This window comes from Trachypithecus francoisi, unplaced genomic scaffold, assembly GCF_009764315.1.
Source record: "Trachypithecus francoisi isolate TF-2019V2 unplaced genomic scaffold, Tfra_2.0 Lachesis_group5, whole genome shotgun sequence".
NCBI lineage: Eukaryota > Metazoa > Chordata > Mammalia > Primates > Cercopithecidae > Trachypithecus > Trachypithecus francoisi.
In genome coordinates, this window is record NW_022681470.1 from 37,543,266 (window position 1) to 37,565,076 (window position 21,811).

At 37.1% G+C, this 21,811-nt stretch overlaps 1 protein-coding gene across 2 annotated transcripts in view; it reads left to right on the forward strand.

The window, feature by feature from the left end:
• XPR1 (xenotropic and polytropic retrovirus receptor 1) overlaps positions 1–21,811 on the forward strand; it is a 262,854-nt gene that overhangs the window by 184,681 nt on the left and 56,362 nt on the right. For both annotated transcript variants that reach the window (XM_033196381.1, XM_033196380.1), the window contains exons 5-9: positions 52–201; positions 461–544; positions 4,410–4,491; positions 17,835–18,025; positions 18,242–18,421. In XM_033196381.1, the coding sequence (XP_033052272.1) occupies positions 52–201; positions 461–544; positions 4,410–4,491; positions 17,835–18,025; positions 18,242–18,421 (687 nt within the window). The remainder of the gene's footprint in view (positions 1–51; positions 202–460; positions 545–4,409; positions 4,492–17,834; positions 18,026–18,241; positions 18,422–21,811) is intronic.

The following is a 21,811-nucleotide window of genomic DNA, read 5'->3' on the forward strand; positions in this document are numbered from 1 at the left end:
TTTTTTGATGGTAGTAGAAATTATAGTTGTGTTTCTCATTTCTTTCTGTAGAATCTGAATTTTACAGGGTTTCGAAAAATCCTTAAAAAGCATGACAAGATCCTGGAAACATCTCGTGGAGCAGATTGGCGAGTGGCTCATGTAGAAGTGGCCCCATTTTATACTTGCAAGAAAATCAACCAGCTTATCTCTGAAACTGAGGTACAATAATCTCGTTTATTTACCACATATTTTCAGTTACATGCTTTATTTTTAGGGAAGCAATTCCTTATTTCTGTTATTTTGTAACTAGTTGCTAGCTTTGAATATATATGCCTTGTGATTTTTTTTTCATTTTCTTTATCAGTATACATTCACCAAAAAGTAGTCATAATATCATATATATAAATAGTGCAGAATTATTTGTGCATCACTCAAGTTTAATATAACGTAACCAAAATGTAATACTTTGTCTTTCTAGGCTGTAGTGACCAATGAACTTGAAGATGGTGACAGACAAAAGGCTATGAAGCGTTTACGTGTGCCCCCTTTGGGAGCTGCTCAGGTTAGCATTTGGTTCCAGCAGTTTGTTTGGTTTCACCTATTAATAATCAACATGATATTTAGCTGGCCCCATTACCTTAAAAAAATTTTCAGCCAAAGTTTATAAGTAGTTGCTACTTTTCTTATTTTAGTTTTTTAAATATTATATGCTATATTTTACTTCATTCTGAATTATAATGTCTTCTGCCTTTCTCTTCTCATACTGAACTTTTCTCTTGTTTATTCTTACTGAAATGTTAACTTATTGGTATCATCAAATAATTAAGATGTGATTTTAAAAAAATGATCTGGTGCATTCAGATGTGCTAGATTGCTATATAGCTTCATCCAAAATGCAACAGTTGCTCCAAAAAAGCATTTATTAAATGATATCTACACAGTAGTTATAAAAAAAAGAAAGCATTTATTAAGTGGTATCTTCTGTGTCATAAAACAAGTCTCAATAAATATAGAAGGATTTAAGTCATACAAAGTATATTTTCAGGCAACAGTGGAATAGAAATCAGTAACAGAAAGAGCTTCCATAACCTAATGAAAGGCATCTCTTAAAAAAAAAATAAAACCTCTACAGTTATTATCATACTCAATGATGAACACTGCATGCTTTCTCCCTAAGACGTGGCCCAAAAAAGGGTATTCACCTTTAACACCTGTATTCAACATTGTCCTGGAGATTATAGCCAGTACGGTAAGGGAAGAAAAAGAAATGAAAGTCATTCAGGGTAGAAAGGAAGAAGTAAAACCAGTGGGGTTTTGCCAGCGACTTGATGATCTATGTAGAAAATCTAGTGAATCTATAGAATAGCTACTGGAACTAATAAATGAGTTTAGCAGAGTCACCAAATATAAGACCAATATGTAAAATCATTTGTCTAGATACTTGCAAGAACAATCAAAAAATGTTTTGAAACATTTTTGAATGGAAATCAAAAAATGTTAAAGCAATGTTATTTATAATATCAAAATATACAATGCTTAGTAATAATTCTGACAAAAGATGTGTAAGGCCTTTACATTGAAAACAACAAAACACTGCTGAGCAAAATTAAAGTCTTGAATGAGAGAGATCCTCTGTTCATGGGTATCTTGCACAAACCCAGTATTTTAAAGATACATTGTTTCTTCCTGAGATGATCTATAGATATAATACATTCCAGCTCAGAAATCTCAGAAGACTTTTTTTTTTGTAAAATTGGTAAGCAGATTTAAAATTTTATTTGGAAGCCAGGCACGATGGCTCATGCCTGTAATCCCAGAACTTTGGGAGGCTGAGGCAGGTGGATCACTTGAGGCCAGGAGTTCAATACTAGCCGGGCCAACATGATGAAACCCCGTCTCGACTAAAATAAAAAAATTAGCTGGGCTTGGTGGCACATGCCTGTAATCCCAGCTACTTGAGAGACTGAAGTACAAGAATCACTTGAAACCAGGAGGTGGAGGCTGCAGTGAGCTGAGATTGCACTGAGTGACAGAGCAAGACCCTGTCTCAAAAAAAAAAAAAAAGTATATGGAAAGGCAGAGGACCTAGAATAGCCAAAGCAACTTTGGAACATAAATTGAAGGATTAACATTATCTTATGAAAGCTTATTAAAGCTACAGTACTCAAGAGAGTGTGGTAGTAGTGTCATGGTAGGCAAATAGATCAATGGACCAGAATAGAGTGTCCAAAAATAGAGTAGCGTATTACAGACAACAGATATTTGATACAGATATAAAGCAGATTAGTGGAGAAAGATAGCATTTTCAACTAATGATGCTGAAACAGTTGAATTCCATATACCAAAAAAAAAAAATGAACTTTCATCCATTCTTCACACCATACAGTCCTAAATGTACCATAGATCTCAATGAAAACTGAAAACTACAAATTTCTAGAAGAAAATATGGAAGAAAGTCCTAATGACTTTGGGTTATGCAAAGATTTCTTAGAGGTGACACCAAAAACACCTCATCAAAGTTAAAAACGTATGCTCTTCAAAAGACACATAAGAGAATGAAAAGAAAAGCAAGAGACTAGCAGAAAATATTTATAAAACATATCTATTAAAGGACTTATATTTAGAATATGTAAAGAACTCCAGTACTCAATAGAAGGAAAACAATCAAATGGGCAAAATGGGCAAAAGACCTGAACAGTTCTTCACAGATGTACAGGTGGCAAATTAGCATGTGATGAAATGCTCAATATCATTAGGCATTATGGAAATGCCAGTTAAAACCACAGTAAGATAATACATTCTCTGTTAGATGACTAAAAACGACTAATCATACTAAATGATGGAGGAGTAGGAACTCTCTTTTCTAATATGCTGCGGTGGAATATAAAATGTATAATGAATAAACACATTTGAAAACAGTTTGGAAGTTTCTTAAAAGTACATCTACCATATGATCTAGCTGTTACACTCCTAGGAATTTACCCAAGACAAATGCAAATATATGTTCATATAAAGACTTCAACACAAATGTTCATAGCATCTAAACAACCTAAATGTATCTACAGGCATTCTTAAACACCCTAATTTTTTGAAACCAATTTTAAAATGTTTATTCAAAAACAACTGACATAAATAAATTGCAGTGGATAAACAATTTGTGGTATATCCATACAATGAAATACTACTCAGCAATAAAAAGCAACAACTTATTGATAAATGTAACAACGTGGATAAACCTCAAATTAATTATATGGAGAGAAAGAAAGCATAAAAAAAAAAGTGCCTACTATATGATATCATTAACCTAAGACTCCAGGAAAAATGCAAACTAATAGTGACAGAAAGCAGATCAGTGGTTGCTTGTGGATAGAGTGAGGTAGGGTAGGCTGGGAGGAAAGGATTACAAAGGCACATGCGAAATTCTTGGGCGTCGTAGATATGTTCTTTGTCTTGATTATGCTGATGGTTTTGTAGACGTTTATACAGTATCAAATCTTATCAAATCATACACTTTAAATATATACAGTTTATATCAATTTAGGCAGTAAAGCATTTTTTTAAAATCCTAAGCATATTATTGTCAAACTGCTTGTAGATAAGGAGAAGAATCTTAAAAGCATCCAGGGAGCAAAGACACAAATTCTGTACTTTAAGTATGTGCAATTTATTTATGTCAGTTGTTTTTGAATAAACATTTTAAAATTGGTTTCAAAAAATTAGGGTGTTTAAGAATGCCTGTAGATACAGTAAGCTAAAGAAAACATGGAAACGGTATCTCTGGTGAGGAGGGAAGGTTTTGGGATCAGGGAGGAATAGGGACTTGAAAGTTAATGGAAATGTTCAGTTCCTAAATATGGATAATAGTTATAGGTTCGCTTTATTATTATTTGGTATCCTGTGGATACCAAAATCCATGGATGCTCAAGTCCCTTATAAAATGGCATAGTATTGCATATAACCTGTACACATCCTCTTACATACTTTAAATGATCTCTGGGTTACTTATAAGACCTAATACAGTGTAAATGCTGTGTAAATAGTTATTAATACTCAGTGTTTTTATTTGTATTACTTTTTCTTGTTGTTTTGTTATTTTTTACTGGTTTTTGTTCCTGAATATTTTCAATCCACAGTTGGTTGATTCCTCGAATGTAGAATCCACATACTATAATTTAAGCCTAAGATTGTAATCTTGCTTATTTCATGACACAGATTTCTGTTTAAAAAAAACTCGATTAATTGGCAACTTGAATAGTATTATAGTATGATGAAGGTTGATTCTCTGGTTCCGATTTATAAAAATTTAGAACATAAAATATTATTTTCATAGTAGAATGTTGAGACTCACTCTACTATTTTATTACAGCATATAGTAAATACAATCAGTGTTTTGTCCTGTACTCAAAATGCTATTTTTCTGTCCACAGCCTGCACCAGCATGGACTACTTTTAGAGTTGGCCTATTTTGTGGAATATTCATTGTACTGAATATTACCCTTGTGCTTGCCGGTAAGTAGTTTAAATTTTGAATTAATTTATTCTTACCAATATGCCTGTGTCATATTCTGCCCCTCTGTAAGGAATTATGCATGCAACTACCAAAGCTACTGAAAGATAAATCTATCAGGGCTAAGTTTTTGTCCTTATAAATGTGTGGTTTTTTTTTAGCTGTTTTGTTGGAGTTTTTTCCCCATATGAGTATGGTTAGTCTCTACAACATTGCTTGTTTATGACCTCTTTTTCTTCATCATTTTCTAGTTTCTGTATATAACTTCCATATAATTTTTTAGAGTTTATCAAAAACCTTGGCTCTCTTGATCATAGATGAGGATAAATAATGTTACCAAATTCGTTCACAAAGCTCTTTCACTTTGCTTATTGGAGACCCTCTCACATCATTTTCAGAATCTATTTAAAATTACTTTGCTTATAGTGTTAAGAAGCTTGGTTGTATAATTTCCTATTATAGAAGTAAAAACAATTAGAAAGAGGTAGAAAGGATTCCTAGGAGCAGCTGCACTCCCAACATCAAGAAATGATATAACAGCAAAGGAAGCATAATCTTACTAAATCTCCCCAAAGAATTTGACACACTCCACAGTAGCATTTGACATAATCAGTCACCACTTCTTGAAACACACTGTTTGATTGTTTTTCTGGAGAAACCACACTCTGCTGGTTTTCCTGTTAAATTTTACTGGCAGTTTGTTCCCAATCTCCTTTGCTAGCTATACTTTTCTTTGTGACATCAAAATGTTGGGGTATAGTGCTGGGCTGAATCCTTCAATCTCCTCTGTCTATATTTGTTTCCTATCTAGGCAATCTTATTCAAGCCTATGGCTATAAATACTGTCTATATGCTGATGCCTCCCAAATATATGTTTTCTCTTCTGAAAGATGTCTACTTGGCTGGTTGGATTTGTCTAGTAGATATCTCAAACTTACACAGATAAAAGATCCCTTGATTTTTACCCCCAAATATGCTCTTCTGTCTGGCATCACCTTTCATCCATTTCCCAGTCCAAAATCTTTTAGTTTCTCTTTTCCTTCATATTTAATCTTTAGTCCATCAGCAAATCTTGTTGGTCTGTCTTCAAAATATGTTCTAAATGTGTTTACTTTTCACCACCTTGGCCAGTGCCACTCTTGTCTAAGCAGCCATTTCTTTTTTTTTTTTTTTTTTGACATGAAGTCTCGCACTGTCGCCTGGGCTGGGATGCAATGGTCCGATCTCGGCTCACTGCACCCTCCGCTTCCTGGGTTCACGTGATTCTTCTGCCTCAGCATCCTGAATAACTGGGATTACAGGCACACACCACCACACCTGCCTAATTTTTTGTATTTTTAGTAGAGACGGGGTTTCACTATGTTGGCCACTGGTCTTGAACTCCTGACCTTGTTATCCACCCACTCAGCCTCCCAAAGTGCTGGGGTTACAGGCATGAGCTGCTGCGCCTGGCCAGCAGCCATTTCTTGTTTAGTATATAGCAGTCTTCTGGACTCGGGTCTCCTTGCATCTACTCTTGCCTCCTTATAGCCACTAGTGTCTTTCCCCCCCTCCCCCAATGGAAGTTAGATCATGTCACTCTCCTATTCAAAATTAATTCATGGCTACTCTTAAAATAAAATTCGAACTCCTTACTGTTGCCTACAAGAACCTACAGGATCTCATCTCTGTGGGCCTTTCCGATATTATATTCTGTCATCTTCCCCCACACTCAGCTTTACTTTATTTCCAGCCACACTTGTGCTAGTATTTCTTGGATGCATCAAGCTCATTCTAATCTAAGAGCCTTTGCAATTGCTGAAAGAGCTCTTCCCCAATATGTCTATCTAGCTTATTTCATCACTTCATATAGGTCTGTATTCAAATGCTATATTCTTAGTAGGGTGTTCCCTGATCACCCAACCCTAAAGTAATCTATTCTGTCCCTTTAGCTTACGTTAGTTTTCTTCTGAGTACATATACTTACCTGACATTATATATTTATATTTCTTGTGATCTGTTTTCCCACTGGAGTATAATTTTTCTTGATGCCTGGGCTTTTTTGTCTCTCCTGTATCTCTAGCACCTAGAACACTGCTTAGACCATAGTAGGGGCTCGAAAAGTATTGGGGAAGTTTGAATGGCTGGAAGAGAAAGAGAAAGATGAAATTAAATGATATTCAGAAAACACATGCACAAACAGCAGAAAAACAGACACAAATCTCAAACCTTCTTATAGTCAAGGACTTTTAAGGGCAGATAACCTTGGTATATCTAAGGGTCTATGTAATTGGGCTCATAATAACTGAATCATTAATAAAGGCCTAAATTTTGTTCATTGAAGTCTGCAAAGAAATATTAGATTGGTGCAAAAGTTGCCATTACTTTTAATGGAAAAAACTGCAATTACTTTTGCATCAACCTGTATGATTTAGAAATAGATGTTATTATTTGAATATCCATAATATTCCATTTCAGAGTTTTAGTAATCATAATAATGCCCAAATAAGGAAGCTTTATGTCACTGTCATACTTATTGTTCTTGATTGCAGGGACTATGTATTGTTGCATTTTAAGTTCCCAACACATTGTCAAGGTTTATAGCAGATATTCAAGAGATAATTTACTGAACTAATTATTCCTCATAAACATTCTGCTTAAGACTATCAATTGTATATTATGAAATGATAACTAACATTGTAATGGCTTTTAGAGAGCATATGCAGTTTACCTATTAACAGTGTGTTTTCATTTGTATTGTTAAGAGTTGTTCCTACCAATTACTAAAAATCAACTCTTAATAGTTATTGTCAACCCTGAGTTTATGATGTAGTGTTGCTGTAATTTATGATCATATTTTAATCTGGTTCTATTTCCTTAAGTGAATACAGTCTACTTATGTAGAATACATGAAAATAATACAATTAAAAAACTCAGATCTATGTTACCAAGCTAGCTATAGTGGAAGGAACAAAAGGTCTGCCTGGGTTTCAGTTTCAGCCCCACTGTTAGTTGTTTTGGTTTTAAGGACCTCATTTAACTTCCCTGAAACAGTTCCCTCATCTGTTAAATGAGTTTAACACCGTAAATTTGCAGGGTTCTTTAGAGTTCATTCATTCATTCAACAAGTAAATTTTATGTGTCTAAGGGTTATGCTTGATGCCCACAAGTCTTAAGTAAGAGAATCCCTTTCATTATGAAATGTATTATGCCAGGGAGATTAAGGCATATATTAAAGCAATATACTGCAAGATAGGAGGTGTTAAATATTCTAAGCAGTTCAAAGAGACAAGTGATTACTTTTAAATGAGAGCATCAGGGAAGACTTCATGGGAGAGATGACGTTTATGCTAGACAATGGTGGAATGAAAGCCATTTCAAGAGAAGGAGACAGATGAGCAAAGAGATTTAGTTGGCCTGGGGTGGGGATGGAGTGTAGAAGGAGGGAGTGACTTATGAAGGAGAGAAGTGATAAATGGGCCAGAGTGGGGAATATTAGATGAGAAGGGTGAAAATATAGCTTGAGGCCAGCTCATAGGGATCAGATAAGACCTGTAAGTAAAACATGTTTGTAGTTGCAAAGTGCTATGTCAATATAAGGTGTAGATGGTGGGGAATGTTTTTTTTGTAGAAAATGCCTTAGTCATTTGTAGGTGGAATTTTTTTGTTTGTTTGTTTAATTTTCAAGATGAGCATGGTGGTATTATCATTAAAAAAAGACATAAGAAAAAAATAAATTTTTCCATTCTTTTTGTGTGAATTAATTGAAAGTTTTACAATTTGAGGTTTTTTTCTTTAGTATGTACAGACTATGTTTTTGTAAGACATTCTGATTTGTTTTTTATGTGTGCGGTGTATGCATTTAGTGTTATGCATTATGTTGTCTCACCTCAGAACCCTTCTTTGTTTGATCTTTGTGTGTGTCATAGCAGGGAGGGTAAATATAGTTAAAGCCAGCTGTCTATCCTTTTTTATCTCCCAGCGGGTGCTTGAGAGATAACAGTGTTAAGAGTCAAAGAGAAACACAGTTGTAGTATGCATGTACAAGCACGATTCTTTTTTTCAAACACTCACATTAAAAAAAAATGTGCATAATTGCTGTGGTTTTTCAAGGGGACGTGACCTAGTGTTTAATAATTTCTCTGAAAATCACATATTTCAGATTTTAATTTCATGAAGATGAAAAGTTGACTATTTCGATTTTTTTTCAAACTTGTTTCTTTTGCAGGTTCCTACTAACATATATAACTTAATTTGGTACAATAACAGTATACCATATTTCACTTACTGGTTTGATCATTTACAGTGAGTATAAGGCGTGAAGTAGGCACTGGTACACTAGTGGTAAGAGTACTCATTGTTGCTATCTCTTTGGAGGATAATTTGGCAGTGTGTGTAAAAATTTCAAGCCTAATTACGTTGATTAAGCAGTTTCGTTTCTAGAAATTTATCCTACAGACATACTTGTACATGGTTGCAAAGACATGTATGCCAGGAGGATAGTCATTGCCATTTTGTTTACAGTAGAAAAATCCTAGAAACCACTCAAATATTCATAAATTGATAGCTCTTTAAATTATATTACCTCTATACAGTGGAATACCATCGAGATAATGAAATGAACGAGGTAGTGGTGGGAGTGAAAATGGACACAGCACTTTGGAGAAGTTTTTGGCAACAGGAATTGGTTTTGTGGAAGACAATTTTTTCACCGGGCCAGCGGGTAGCAGGGGGATTGGTTTCAAGACGAAACCCTTCCACCTCCGATCATCAGTCATTAGTAGAGATCCCTCCCATGCGCAGCTGACAATAGGGTTCGTGCTCCTATGGGAATCTAATGCCGATTATCTAACAGGAGGCGGAGCTCAGGCGGTAATGCTCTCACCAGCCGCTCACCTCCTGCTGTGTGGCCTGGTTCCTGACAGAGCACCGACCAGTACTGGTCCATGGCCTGGAGATTGGAAACCCCTGTACTAACCTATGACCCAGTTCTAATAGAAATGCTTACATATGTCCACCAAAAGACATGTATGAGAACACTTAAGTAATATTGTTTGTAATAGTATCCAGTCATGCACCATGTAACAATGTCTTGGTCAGTAGCAGACTGTAGATATGAAGGTAGTCCCATAAGATTATAATGGGCTGCAAAATTGCTAGTGCATAATGGAATAAGAATCATAGCTATCATAGCATAACACATTACTCACATGCTTGTGGTGATGTTGGTGTAAACAAACCTATTGCACTGCCAGCCACATAGAAGTTTAGCACTTAATGTGCATAATACTTGATCATAATAAATATTACTGATTTATGTATATACTATACTTTTTATTATTTTAGAGTGAACTCCTCCTACTTATTAATAAAAGAGTTAACTGTAAAACAACCTCAGGCAGGTCCTTCAGGAGGTGTTCCAGAAGAAGGCATTAGTAGAATAGGAGATGACAGCTCCCTGTGTGTTATTGCCCCTGAAGACCTTCCAGTGGGGCAAAATGTGGAGTTGGAAGACAGTGATATTGGTGATTCTGATCCTGTGTAGGCCTAGGTTAATATGTGTGTTAATGACTTAGTTTTTAACAAAGTTTAAAAAGTAAAAATAAAAATGTAAAAGTAGAAAAAAGTTTATAGAATAAGTATATAAAGAAAAAATATGTCTGTTTTGTTATACAGTATGTCCATGTTTTAGGCTAGGTATTATTACAGAAAGTTAAAAGGCTTAAAAATTTTTTAAGTTTATAAAGTTAAAAAGTTACAGTGAGCTGAGGTTAATTTATTATTGAAGAAAGAAAAAACATTTTTTTTAAATTCAGTGTAGCCTAAGTGTGCAGTGTATATAAAGTCCACAGTAGTATAGATTAATGTCCTAGGTCTTCACATTTACTCGCCACTTACTCACTGACTCACCCAGAGCAACTTCCAGTCCTATAGCTCCATTCATTCTAAGTACCCTATACAGGTGTACCATTTTTTTATCTTTTATACTGTATTTTTACTGTGTCTTTTCTATGTTTAGATATGTTTAGAGACACAAATACTACCATTGTGTTACAATTGCCTACAGTATTCAGTACAGTAACATGGTGGATAGGTTTGTAGTCTAGGAGCAATAGGCTCACATAACTGTAAGTGATGAGAATAACAAACTGTAACTACATACAAGAACATGATGGCTGTAACAAATGTTGAACAAAACAAGCCAGACACAAAGAGTACATATTACATTATTCCATTTACATGGAGTTCAAAAAACAGGCAAGAATCAGGAGTTTACCCTTGGGGAATGGATAGCAATTGGAAAGAATATGAGCAGGAGCTTCTAGGATGCTTGTAATATGCTGTGTTCTGGGTGCTGATACACTTCATTCTTCATCATGCTGTATACTTAGGATTTATCCATTTTTCTATATGTATGTAACACTTAGATTCAAAAAGTTTACATTAGAAAATGAGTGAGATCTTTGTGCACTGATACTGGAAAATCTCCACTCCAGGATATAAGTGAAAAAAAAAAAAAAGGTATGGAATAGCATATATAGCATGCTCCCAGTTGTAATTGGTGATTTGTTTTTTAAAAAATAGTATGTGTTTCTCTATGCATCAAGAAGTTCTTGAGAGATAATAGACAAATTGTTAACATGTTTTTCTTCAGAAGATCTGGAGTGAGACGAGGCTTCTTATAATCTTCATAATATTTGAGATTATTTTCCTATACACATATATTACTTGTTAAAATGTTTTTAATGTTCCTTTAAAGAAAAGTGATTTGGCAACTTAATACAGAGAGGACCGTAATGTTGTAAGTTTTAGAACAAATTTGTTTGATTTTTTTTTTTTTTAAAACAGGTACATTTTGGCTTATGTACACAACCTAGCTCCATTGTTAAGTGTGCAGGCTTTGGTGCCAGATTGTAGGGTTATTAAATCCTTGTGATCCTGGGCAAGGAACCTATTTTGAGTAAGCCTTAGTTTCTTCATGTATCTGGTGAGGAAAACCAATTTATAGTGTTGCAGTGAGAACTAATGAAATTTTGCCTGAAAAACATTGAGCACATTGCTTACCCCAAAATAAATGCTTGATGAATGTTAGCTGATTTTTAAGTTAAAAATTCATGAAGCCATGGGGAGTCTGTGATGGAACCTTATATATCTTTTATTCTTGGGACTCACAGATCAGAGAGATGATATACTTATTCTTAAAAAGAAATGATACTAATTTGTTTTTTGATTCCCTGGAATTTTTTATGATGATCTTGTCTAGCAAGAGTTACTGTGGTTTAATCCCCAGTAAATTTACAAAAGCTTGCTTCAGGGAGATCATGCCAAATGAAAGAGGTTTCATTGTATTGCTTATATATGCCCTTAGGTTTTAGATTTATTTGCAATTGAAAGTTTTGGATCTTTGATGAATAACTTGACTATTAACAGTTAAAATTGCTTTTTGCTTTTTGAAACTCTTTTTCCTTCAGAGACAGGGTCTCTCTCTGTTGCCCAGGCTGAAGTGCAGTGGCCCCATCCTAGCTCACTGGAGCCTAGACTAGACCTCCTGGGCTCAGGCGATCCTCCTGCCTTAGACTCCTGAGTAGCCAGGAATAAAAGCATGCAGTAGCACCATGCCTGGCTAATTTTTTAACTTTTTTGTAGAGACAGGGTCTCACTATATTGCCTAGGCTGGTCTTGAACTCTTTGTCTACAGTGATCCTCACTTTGGCCTCCCAAAACACTGGGATTACAGGAGCCACCAGGCCTAGTCCCTGTTTTTTGAATCATTTTGAAAGTAAATGAGTTCATTAGCTTAAATATAGTATTTGCATTCAGAAGAATATATCTTTAGCATTTACTGTTTTACAAAGGTCCTTGGGGTTTTTGTTGTTGCTGCTGCTGTTTTGGTTTTTACTGGCTTTTCTAACAAATTGTGGAGTTCAAGGATATTTTATTCAGATCATATTTGCTGAAAGGCTTAGAGATTTTTCTAGTTCCTATGTTATCAAGTAGAACTTAGGTAAACATGTGTTTAGATTTTTATAAATATGGATTACATTTTCTGTTCATGGCAATTTTCTTCCTATGTAAGGTCATGAATATTTGAACCCTAACCAGGCTATTTCGCTTTCTTTTGTGTATGGCCACAGATATTACCTAGACAGAATTAGAAAATTTTGATATATTAGAGCAAATCTATCATCACCACTACTGAAACAGTTCAAAATATATACCTAGGCCAGGCGCGGTAGCTCACGCCTGTAATCCTAGCACTTTGGGAGGCCGAGGCGGGTGGATTGCCTGAGCTCAGGAGTTGGAGACCAGCCTAGGCAACATGGCAAAACCCTGTCTCTACTAAAAATACAAAAAAATTTCCTGGGTGTGGTGGTGTGTGCCTGTAATCCCAGGTACTTGGGAAGCTGAGGCAGGAGAATCACTCGAACCCAGGAGGCCGAGGGTGCAGTGAGTTAAGATCATGCCATTGCACTCCAGCCTGGGCGACAGAGCAAGACTCTGCCTCAAAAAAAAAAAAAAAAAAAAAATTACATATATATATGCGCCTAACATAGAAATTAGTAATGAGATCGTAAGATGTATTTATTACTTTTTTCTTTTTCTGTTTTTTTTGAGGTGAAGTTCACATAAGATAAAATTAACCATTTTAAAGTTAACAATTCAGTGGCATTCAAGTACATTCACAGTGTTGTACAACCACATCTATCTAGTTCCCAGACATTTTCATCAGCCCAAAAGGAAACCTCACTCTCCATTCCCTGTCCTCAGCTGCTGGCAACCACTAATCTGCCTTCTGTCTCTATGAATGTTCCTATTCTGGGTATGTCCATAAACGGCGTCATACAATATGTGGTATTTTGTGTTTGGCTTCTTTTACTTGGCATAATGTTTTCAAGATTCATCCATGTTGTAGTAGGTATCAGTACTTCATTCTTTTTTTGGCTGAGTAATACTCCATTTAGTGTATGTATCACAATTTGTTTATCCATTCATTCATTGATGGACATTTGGGTTATTTCTATCTTTTGGCTGTTGTGAATGGTACTGTTAGGAACATGTATAAACATGGATTTGTTTAGTACCTGTTTAATTTTCTGAGGAGCCACCAAACTGTTTTTCACAGAGTCTTTACCATTTTCCATTCCCACTAGCAGTTTATGAGGATTCTGTTTTCTGCACATCCTTTCCAACACTTGTTTTCCGTATTTTTATTTTCTTCATTATATCCATCCAAATGGGTGTGAAGTAGTATCTCGTTGTGGTTCTAATTTGCATTTCTCTAATGACTAATCATATTAAGCATCTTTTCATGTACTCATTGGCCATTTATATATATTTTTGGACAAATGTCTATCCAAGTCCTTTGCCCTATTTTAATTGAGTTGTTCATCTTTTCATTGTTAAGTTATAAGAGTTCTTCATGTATTCTAGATACTAGACCCTTATTAGATAAATGATTTGCAAATATTTCTCCCTTTCTATCTTTTTTTTTTTACTTTCTTGATAATGTCTACTGATGTTTTCATTTTTGATGAAGTCTCATTTATCTATTTTTCCTTTGTTGTGTGTACTTTTGTTGTGATACCTAAGAGTCCATGGCCAAATTCAAGGTCGTGAAGATTTATCCTTATGTTTTCTTCAGAATTTTATGGTTTGAATTCCTATATTGAAGTCATCGATGAGTTTTGAATTGATTTTTGTATATGACGTGAGACAAGGGACCAACTTCTTTTTTTTTTTTTGAGACGGAGTCTTGCTCTGTCGCCTGGGCTGGAGTGCAGTGGCCGGATCTCAGCTCACTGCAAGCTCCCCCTCCCGGGTTTACGCCATTCTCCAGCCTCAGCCTCCCGAGTAGCTGGGACTACAGGCGCCTGCCATCTCGCCCGGCTAGTTTTTGTATTTTTAGTAGAGACGGGGTTTCACCGTGTTAGCCAGGATGGTCTCGATCTCCTGACCTCGCGATCCGCCCGTCTCGGCCTCCCAAAGTGCTGGGATTACAGGCTTGAGCCACCGCGCCCGGCCTGTATTTTTTTTTTAGCAGAGGCGGGGTTTCACCGTGTTTGCCAGGATGGTCTCGATCTCCTGACCTCGTGATCCACCCGTCTCAGCCTCCCAAAGGGCTGGGATTACAGGCTTGAGCCACCATGCCTGGCCAGAATTGTTTTCTTAATTTCATTTTCAGATTGCTCATTGCTGATGTATGTGAACACAACTGAATTTTGTGTGTTGAACTACAACTGTGATGAACTAACTCTAGTAGTTTTATTGTGGATTCTTTGGGATTTGTGTTATTTTTGTTTCCTGACTGTTGTAATGTATCTGTGGCCTTTGCTTAGGATTCAGGATGTAAAACTGTGTATGGTTTTCCATTTATAAGTTCCTAACTAATCTTGCCTTTGTACTTGTTCCCTTGTAGTCTGTTCATATAACAGCTAGAGTAGCCCTTTAAAATAATTCATGAGGTCATGCCATGTATGTACAAAACCTTCTACAGGCTTGTACGTAAGAGTAAAAGCTTAAGTCTTAACAAAGTACTGCAGAGCTCTGTCTGATCTGCCGCTGGCCAGTTCTTTACCACTATACCTTTGTTTATTCAAATCATAGCAACCTGACTTTCTTCCTAGAACAATCTGTCTTAAGGCCCTTTGTACTTCCTTCTCTACATGGAGCCATCTTCCCCCAAACATTCCAGTGCTTTGTTCTGTATTTCCTTAAGGTCATCTCCTTAAATGTCATCTCCTGAGAGTCTTCCCTGACCAACCCTATCTAAAATAACACCTAACATCATTATGTATCTCCTTACTCTATTTTTCCTTCAAATCCCTTATCTGACTTTATGCAGAAGAGAAACTTCCTGAAGATATGTATTTTGTCTGTTGTTCATCACTGAATCGCTACCTCTTAGAATGGTGTCAGGTATAATAGGCACCTAATCAATACTTGTCAAATGAAGGAATAAAGTTTCCGCAAGTAAAAGGAAAAAGAAACTAATATATACTGAATACTCATAATGAGCCAAACATTATTCTAGGCCTTTGATATATGTTGTTCACATTTAATCTTCTTAATAAAGTTATGAGAATAGATATTATGCCCATTGATCAACAAAGAAGCAGAGACTTAAAAAAATAAATAATTTGGCATAGCTAGGATTTGAAATCTGGTCTGTAGTACTTGATTCCAAAGCAAAGGCTTTCTTTACTCTGTTATTTTAAAATTATTAGATCTTCTATATACTGCAGAGAATACAAAGATAAACAATAAATGGTTATTTAATTAAGTATTTAAATTAGTATACAGGCCGGGCACAGTGGCTCACACCTGTAATCCCAGCACTTTGGGAGGCCGAAGAGGGCCGATCACCTGAGGTCAGGAGTTCGAGACCACCCTGGCCAACATGATGAAACCCCATCTCTACTAAAAATACAAAAAATTAGCCGGGTGTGGTGTCGTGCACCTGTAATTCCAGCCACTCGGGAGGCTGAGGCAGGAAAATCATTTGAATGCGGGAGGCAGAGGTTGCAGTGAGCCAAGATCACACCACTGCACTCCAGTCTGAGCGATAGAGCAAGACTCCATCTCAAAAAACAAAACAAAACTTGTATATTCCAAGTGAGCAGTACTATCAATAAATTTTATAGTTATTTGGAAAATCATTAGGCCAAATGGAAATGTTTCTCATACAGTGGGCTCAAAACCAAATACATTGATTCAGTGAATTTATGAACAGGTAAGGATCTGGCTCTTAAATAGTGAGTAGAATTTGAATTAGTGGAAAGAAAGAACAAGGCCATTTTAAGTACAGGGAACAACATAAGGAAATGTGAAAAGCAAACTTATTAAAAGGATAGTAAAATTCATCAAGAGTCAAGAATTAATGTTTTAGGGGTGCTGCGAGATAAGTTTGGGAAAAGTGAGTTGGTGATTATGAAGAATTTGAATCGTGAGGCTAAGGGATCTAAAGTATTTGAACATTATAATTACTGGTGAGCCATAGAATAATGATGATATTGAACATTTGTGTGAACATATGGGCAACAGAATGTAGTGCTTAGGAGTGTGAGCTTTGGGCCAGGCGCAGTGGCTCACATCTGTAATCCCAGCACTTTGGGAGGACGAGGAGGACAGATCACGAGGTCAGGAGATCGAGACCACGGCGAAACCCCGTCTCTACTAAAAATACAAAAAATTAGCCGGGTGCAGCTGCGGGCACTGGTAGTCCCAGCTAGTCGGGAGGCTGCGGCAGGAGAGTGGCATGAACCCGGGACGTGGAGCTTGCAGTGAGCTGAGATTGCACCACTGCACTCCAGCCTGGGTGGCAGAGCGAGACTCCATCTTAAAAAAAAAAAAAAGGAGTATGAGCTTTGGAGCAAAACTGGGTTCAAATCCTGGCTTAGCTCAGTAACTAAGCAAATGACTTAACCTCTCTGTGCTCTAGTTTCCTAATCAAATAGAGATCATGGTTTTTAACTCAAAGAGCCATTGTGATGGTTAAATGAATTACCAATTAATCTGTGTAAAAATACTGAGAACAGTGCTTAGCACATAGTAAGTAAGCATTCCTTAAATATTAACTATTGTCATTTATATGACATTTAAATTTTCACACTACTTTCATGTGTACTGTTCCTTTTCATTTTCATGGCAACTCTGTGAGGTAGGTATTACTGTATCCAGTTTAATAATGGAGTAAATGAAGCCAAAGAGGTTTTGTCATGCCAGATCCTCAGCTGACAGAACCGATCACATGATTTTAAGCCATTTCACCATGATTCTCTATAATCTAAAAAACTAATGGAACAGTGGGATGACATGCTGAAAGTCAAATTTTAGGGAAGTTACTCTAGTGACAGTCTGCGGAGTCAAATAAAGACGAGAAAGAACCCACAGGCAACTTTATAAGGCTCTTAAAATAATCTAGGTTTGGCCGGGCACAGTGGTTCATGCCTGTAATCCCAACACTTTGGGAGGCCAGGTGGGTGAATCACAAGATCAGGAGATCGAGACCATCCTGGCCAACGTGGTGAAATCCTGTCTCTACTAAAAATACAAAAATTATCTGGGCATGGTGGCACGTGCCTGTAATCCCTGCTACTAGGGAGAGTGAGGCAGGAGGATCGCTTGAACCAGGGAGTCAGAGGTTGCAGTGAGCCAAGATCGCGCCACTGCACTCCAGCCTGGTGACAGAGTAAGATTCTGTCTCAAAAAATAGATAGATAGATAGATAGATAGATAGATAGGCTTAGGTTTCATTTATGAAAAATTTCTATGCCAGGACTATATCATTGAGAATGAAGACAAAGGATTTTTAATTCATGGGATGTTATGAATTTTATAACTAACCAATATATTAATATTCTTTCAGCTGTATTTAAACTTGAAACAGATAGAAGTATATGGCCCTTGATAAGAATATATCGGGGTGGCTTTCTTCTGATTGAATTCCTTTTTCTACTGGGCATCAACACCTATGGTTGGAGACAGGCTGGAGTAAACCATGTACTCATCTTTGAACTTAATCCAAGAAGCAATTTGTCTCATCAACATCTCTTTGAGGTAATCAAAGCAAGACATAGCACCAGATGAATATCGTTTGCATTCGCTATATAGCTATCTGGTTTAGTGGGTACTTAAATCCATCTTCTACTTGAAGAGGATTGTTGACTTAATAACAAATCATGTTTCTTTTGTTTTATTAAAGATATTTTAAGTAATGATAAAAGTAAAAATAACGATTTTCTGTATCTGTCTGTCTTCCCCATCCTTTACTAGATTGCTGGATTCCTTGGGATATTGTGGTGCCTGAGCCTTCTGGCATGCTTCTTTGCTCCAATTAGTGTCATCCCCACATATGTGTATCCACTTGCCCTTTATGGATTTATGGTTTTCTTCCTTATCAACCCCACCAAAACTTTCTACTATAAATCCCGGTTTTGGCTGCTTAAACTGCTGGTAAGTCCAGAAACTTGTGTACCGCTTTTAGAGGGGTATATTGGTTATTGACTTCCTCTAAGATAAAAACCGAGGCTGCTAGGTTGTGCAACTGCAAAGGCCATGGTTCACATTATAGTTTATGTGAATGGTGACCCAGCTCCAGGGCAAAGAATAGAGTGTAACTAATAGCCTTGAAGTTGTGCAACTTGGAGGCCCTGGAAAAAAGCACTCATGTATATTTTCCTCCTAAGATCGAGTATCAAGTGGCCAAATATTGAGATGATTTTGTAAATTATAAACATTTTTTACTCGTTTAACTAGCTGAGATATGATGTAGAACTCTGTAAGTTTCCTTCCCCCAAAAAATTTGGTAAAAGAATTATTTTCCTATTAAGTTGACATGATTATCAACCGAACATTTTATTTTAGGAAAGATTTGTTCTCTAAAAGCAGTAGGAATATCTTACCAGATTACCAAGTTTAATTTGAAAAATTGACCTTGGGCCGGGCGCGGTAGCTCACGCCTGTAATCCCAGCACTTTGGGAAGCCAAGGCTGGTGGATCATCTGAGGTCAGGAGTTTGAGACCAACCTGACCAACATGGTGAAACCCCGTCTCTACTGAAAATATCAAATTAGCTAGGGGTGGTGCACATGCCTGTAATCCTAGCTACTTGGGAGGCTGAGGCAGGGGAATCGCTAGAACCCCAGAGGTGAAAGTTGCAGTGAGCCACAATTGTGCCATTGTACTCCAGCCTGGGTAGCAAGAGCAAAACTCCATCTCAAAGATAAGAAAAAGAAAAATTGACTTTGATTCTTGTTTATAATAAGTTCTTTTTTTTCTTCCACTTTACCTGTTTCTTAATGATCTCAAAATCAGTTAGCTTCAGCAGTGATATAAAATTCCCTGCAAAACTATAAAACTTTCTCCTGTAAAGATAACTCTGGAAGGGGACTTCTGTTTACTTGTAAATTGAGCCAGCTCTTTTTGAAAATCATTTGATTACAGGCGCAGTCGCTCACGCCTGTAATCCCAATACTCGGGAGGCTGAGGTGAGTGGATCTCTTGAGCCCAGGAGTTTCAGACCAGCCTGGGCAATATGGTGTAAACCCTGCCTACAAAAATTTAAAAATTAGCTGGGTGTGATGGTGCACACCTGTAGTCCCAGCTACTCGCGACACTCAGGTGAGAGGATTGCTTGAGCCGGGAACGTCAAGGCTGCAGTGAACCACGTTAGTACACTCCCAGCCTGGGCAACAGACTGAGACCCTGTCTCTAAAGAAGAAAAAAGGAAAGAAACAAAGAAAGTACATCAATTGAGAAAACTTTCATGTAATTATTTCTTAGATTATGAATTACAGCTAACAATAAAGATTAGTGATTAAATTGGCCAATCACTATAAAAACTTTAAGAATTATTGTATTTTCTCCCCTCTTTCTTACTTTATAAGTATACCTCCTTGAAAACTGTAGTTCCTATTGTTTTTCTTTTGTATGCCCCTTAGGTTAGCAGAGGTTTTTTTTGTTCTTAGCCAAACATAACAATTTTTCTTTTTAATCTGAAGACATAAAATATGGCTCTTTATTAAGAAAAACTGTAGAACCAGGTGCAGTGGCTCACGCCTGTAATCCCAGCACTTTGGGAGGCCAAGGTGGGTGGATCACCTGAAGTCAGGAGTTCAAGACCAACCTGGCTAACATGGTGAAACCCCGTCTCTACTAAAAATATAAAAATTAGCCGGGTGAGGTGGCAGGTGCCTGTAATCCCAGCTACTTGGGAGGCTGAGGCAGGAGAATTGCTTGAACCCAGGAAGCGGAAGTTGCAGTGAACCAAGATGGTGCTGCTGCACTCCAGCCTGGGTGACAGAGCGAGACTCCTTCTCAAAAAAAAAAAAAAAAAAAAAAAAAAGATAGGGTCTCCTTTGTTGCCCAGGCTTGTCTCAGACCTCGTGGCTTCAAGTGTTCCTCCCGCCTTGGCCTCCCAAAGAGCTGGGATTTACAGGCATGAGCGACTGTGCCTGGCCATAAAATTATTATTATTATTTTTTTTTTTTTGAGACGGAGTCTCGCTCTGTCACCCAGGCTGGAGTGCAGTGGCCAGATCTCAGCTCACTGCAAGCTCCGCCTCACGCCATTCTCCTGCCTCAGCCTCCCGAGTAGCTGGGACTACAGGCGCCGCCACCTCGCCCGGCTAGTTTTTTGGTTTTTTTTTTTGTATTTTTAGTAGAGACGGGTTTTCACCGTGTTAGCCAGGATGGTCTCGATCTCCTGACCTCATTATCCGCCCGTCTCGGCCTCCCAAAGTGCTGGGATTACAGGCTTGAGCCACCGCGCCCGGCCATAAAATGAGACTTTAGAAGATTCAGAAAACTCAAGTTTTACTATGATTGCATAATTACAGTAACAGGATAATATAGTTGTCTACATTGTGTGCTAAGTGAGCATTTCCCCAGTATATCCTTCTTTGTTTAAATAGCAAGCTGTGATTCATGCAGGACCAGTTACTCTTGTTAGCAGAATGATTGCCCATTGAGTAGACATTTATCTCTGCATCTGCTATGTTTTTGTTAATAAATGAGGACTTGTTGATGGAATAGGTTGACAATGGTATAAGCAGTAATGGAATAATAAAATGTACTATCAGGTATAGTGAAATATAAAAGGAAGCATTGTGGTTTGTTGTTTTTGTAGTAACTGTTATAAACAGAACAATGTTACCATTTATAGATAACTTTAGTATTAATTGACTTGCTGACTTATTTTAATTTAAATCTCACTGGGAAAACTTACCCTTAGACTGATTCTTAGTGAATTAACAAGAATGTGTCCACTCTAGTTATGTTTTTCTGATACCACTTCATCCTAAAGTAAAAGTACATTTCTTTCTTTCTTTTTTTCTTTTCTTTTTCTTTTTTTTTTGAGACAGGATCTGGTTCTGTTGCCCAGACTGGAGTGCAGTGGCGTGTTCTCGGCTCATTGCAACCTCCACCTCCCAGATTCAAATGATCCTCCCACTTCAACCTCTCCAGTAGTTAGGACCACAGGTGTGTGCCAATGTGCCTGACCAATTTTTTGTATTTTTAGTAGAGATGGGGTTTTGCCATGTTGCCCAGGCTGGTCTCGAATTCCTGGGCTCAAGTCGTTTGCCTGCCTTGCCTCCCAAAGTGCTGGGATTGTAAGTGTGAGCCACCACACCCAGCCTTTTCTTTAATTTTCAGTGAGAAAAGCACATGTTGTTTAGCCATAGTGGTAGGCGCTGGGTGCCATTTATATCCATATTTATATTGGAATCTATGGAATTGACATATGCTATGCTCCCAAAAACAAAGCTAAAAAAATTTATAAGAAATTGATTTTGATGTGAATATTGTATGTCAAATTAGTACAGATTATTTACATCCATTAGGT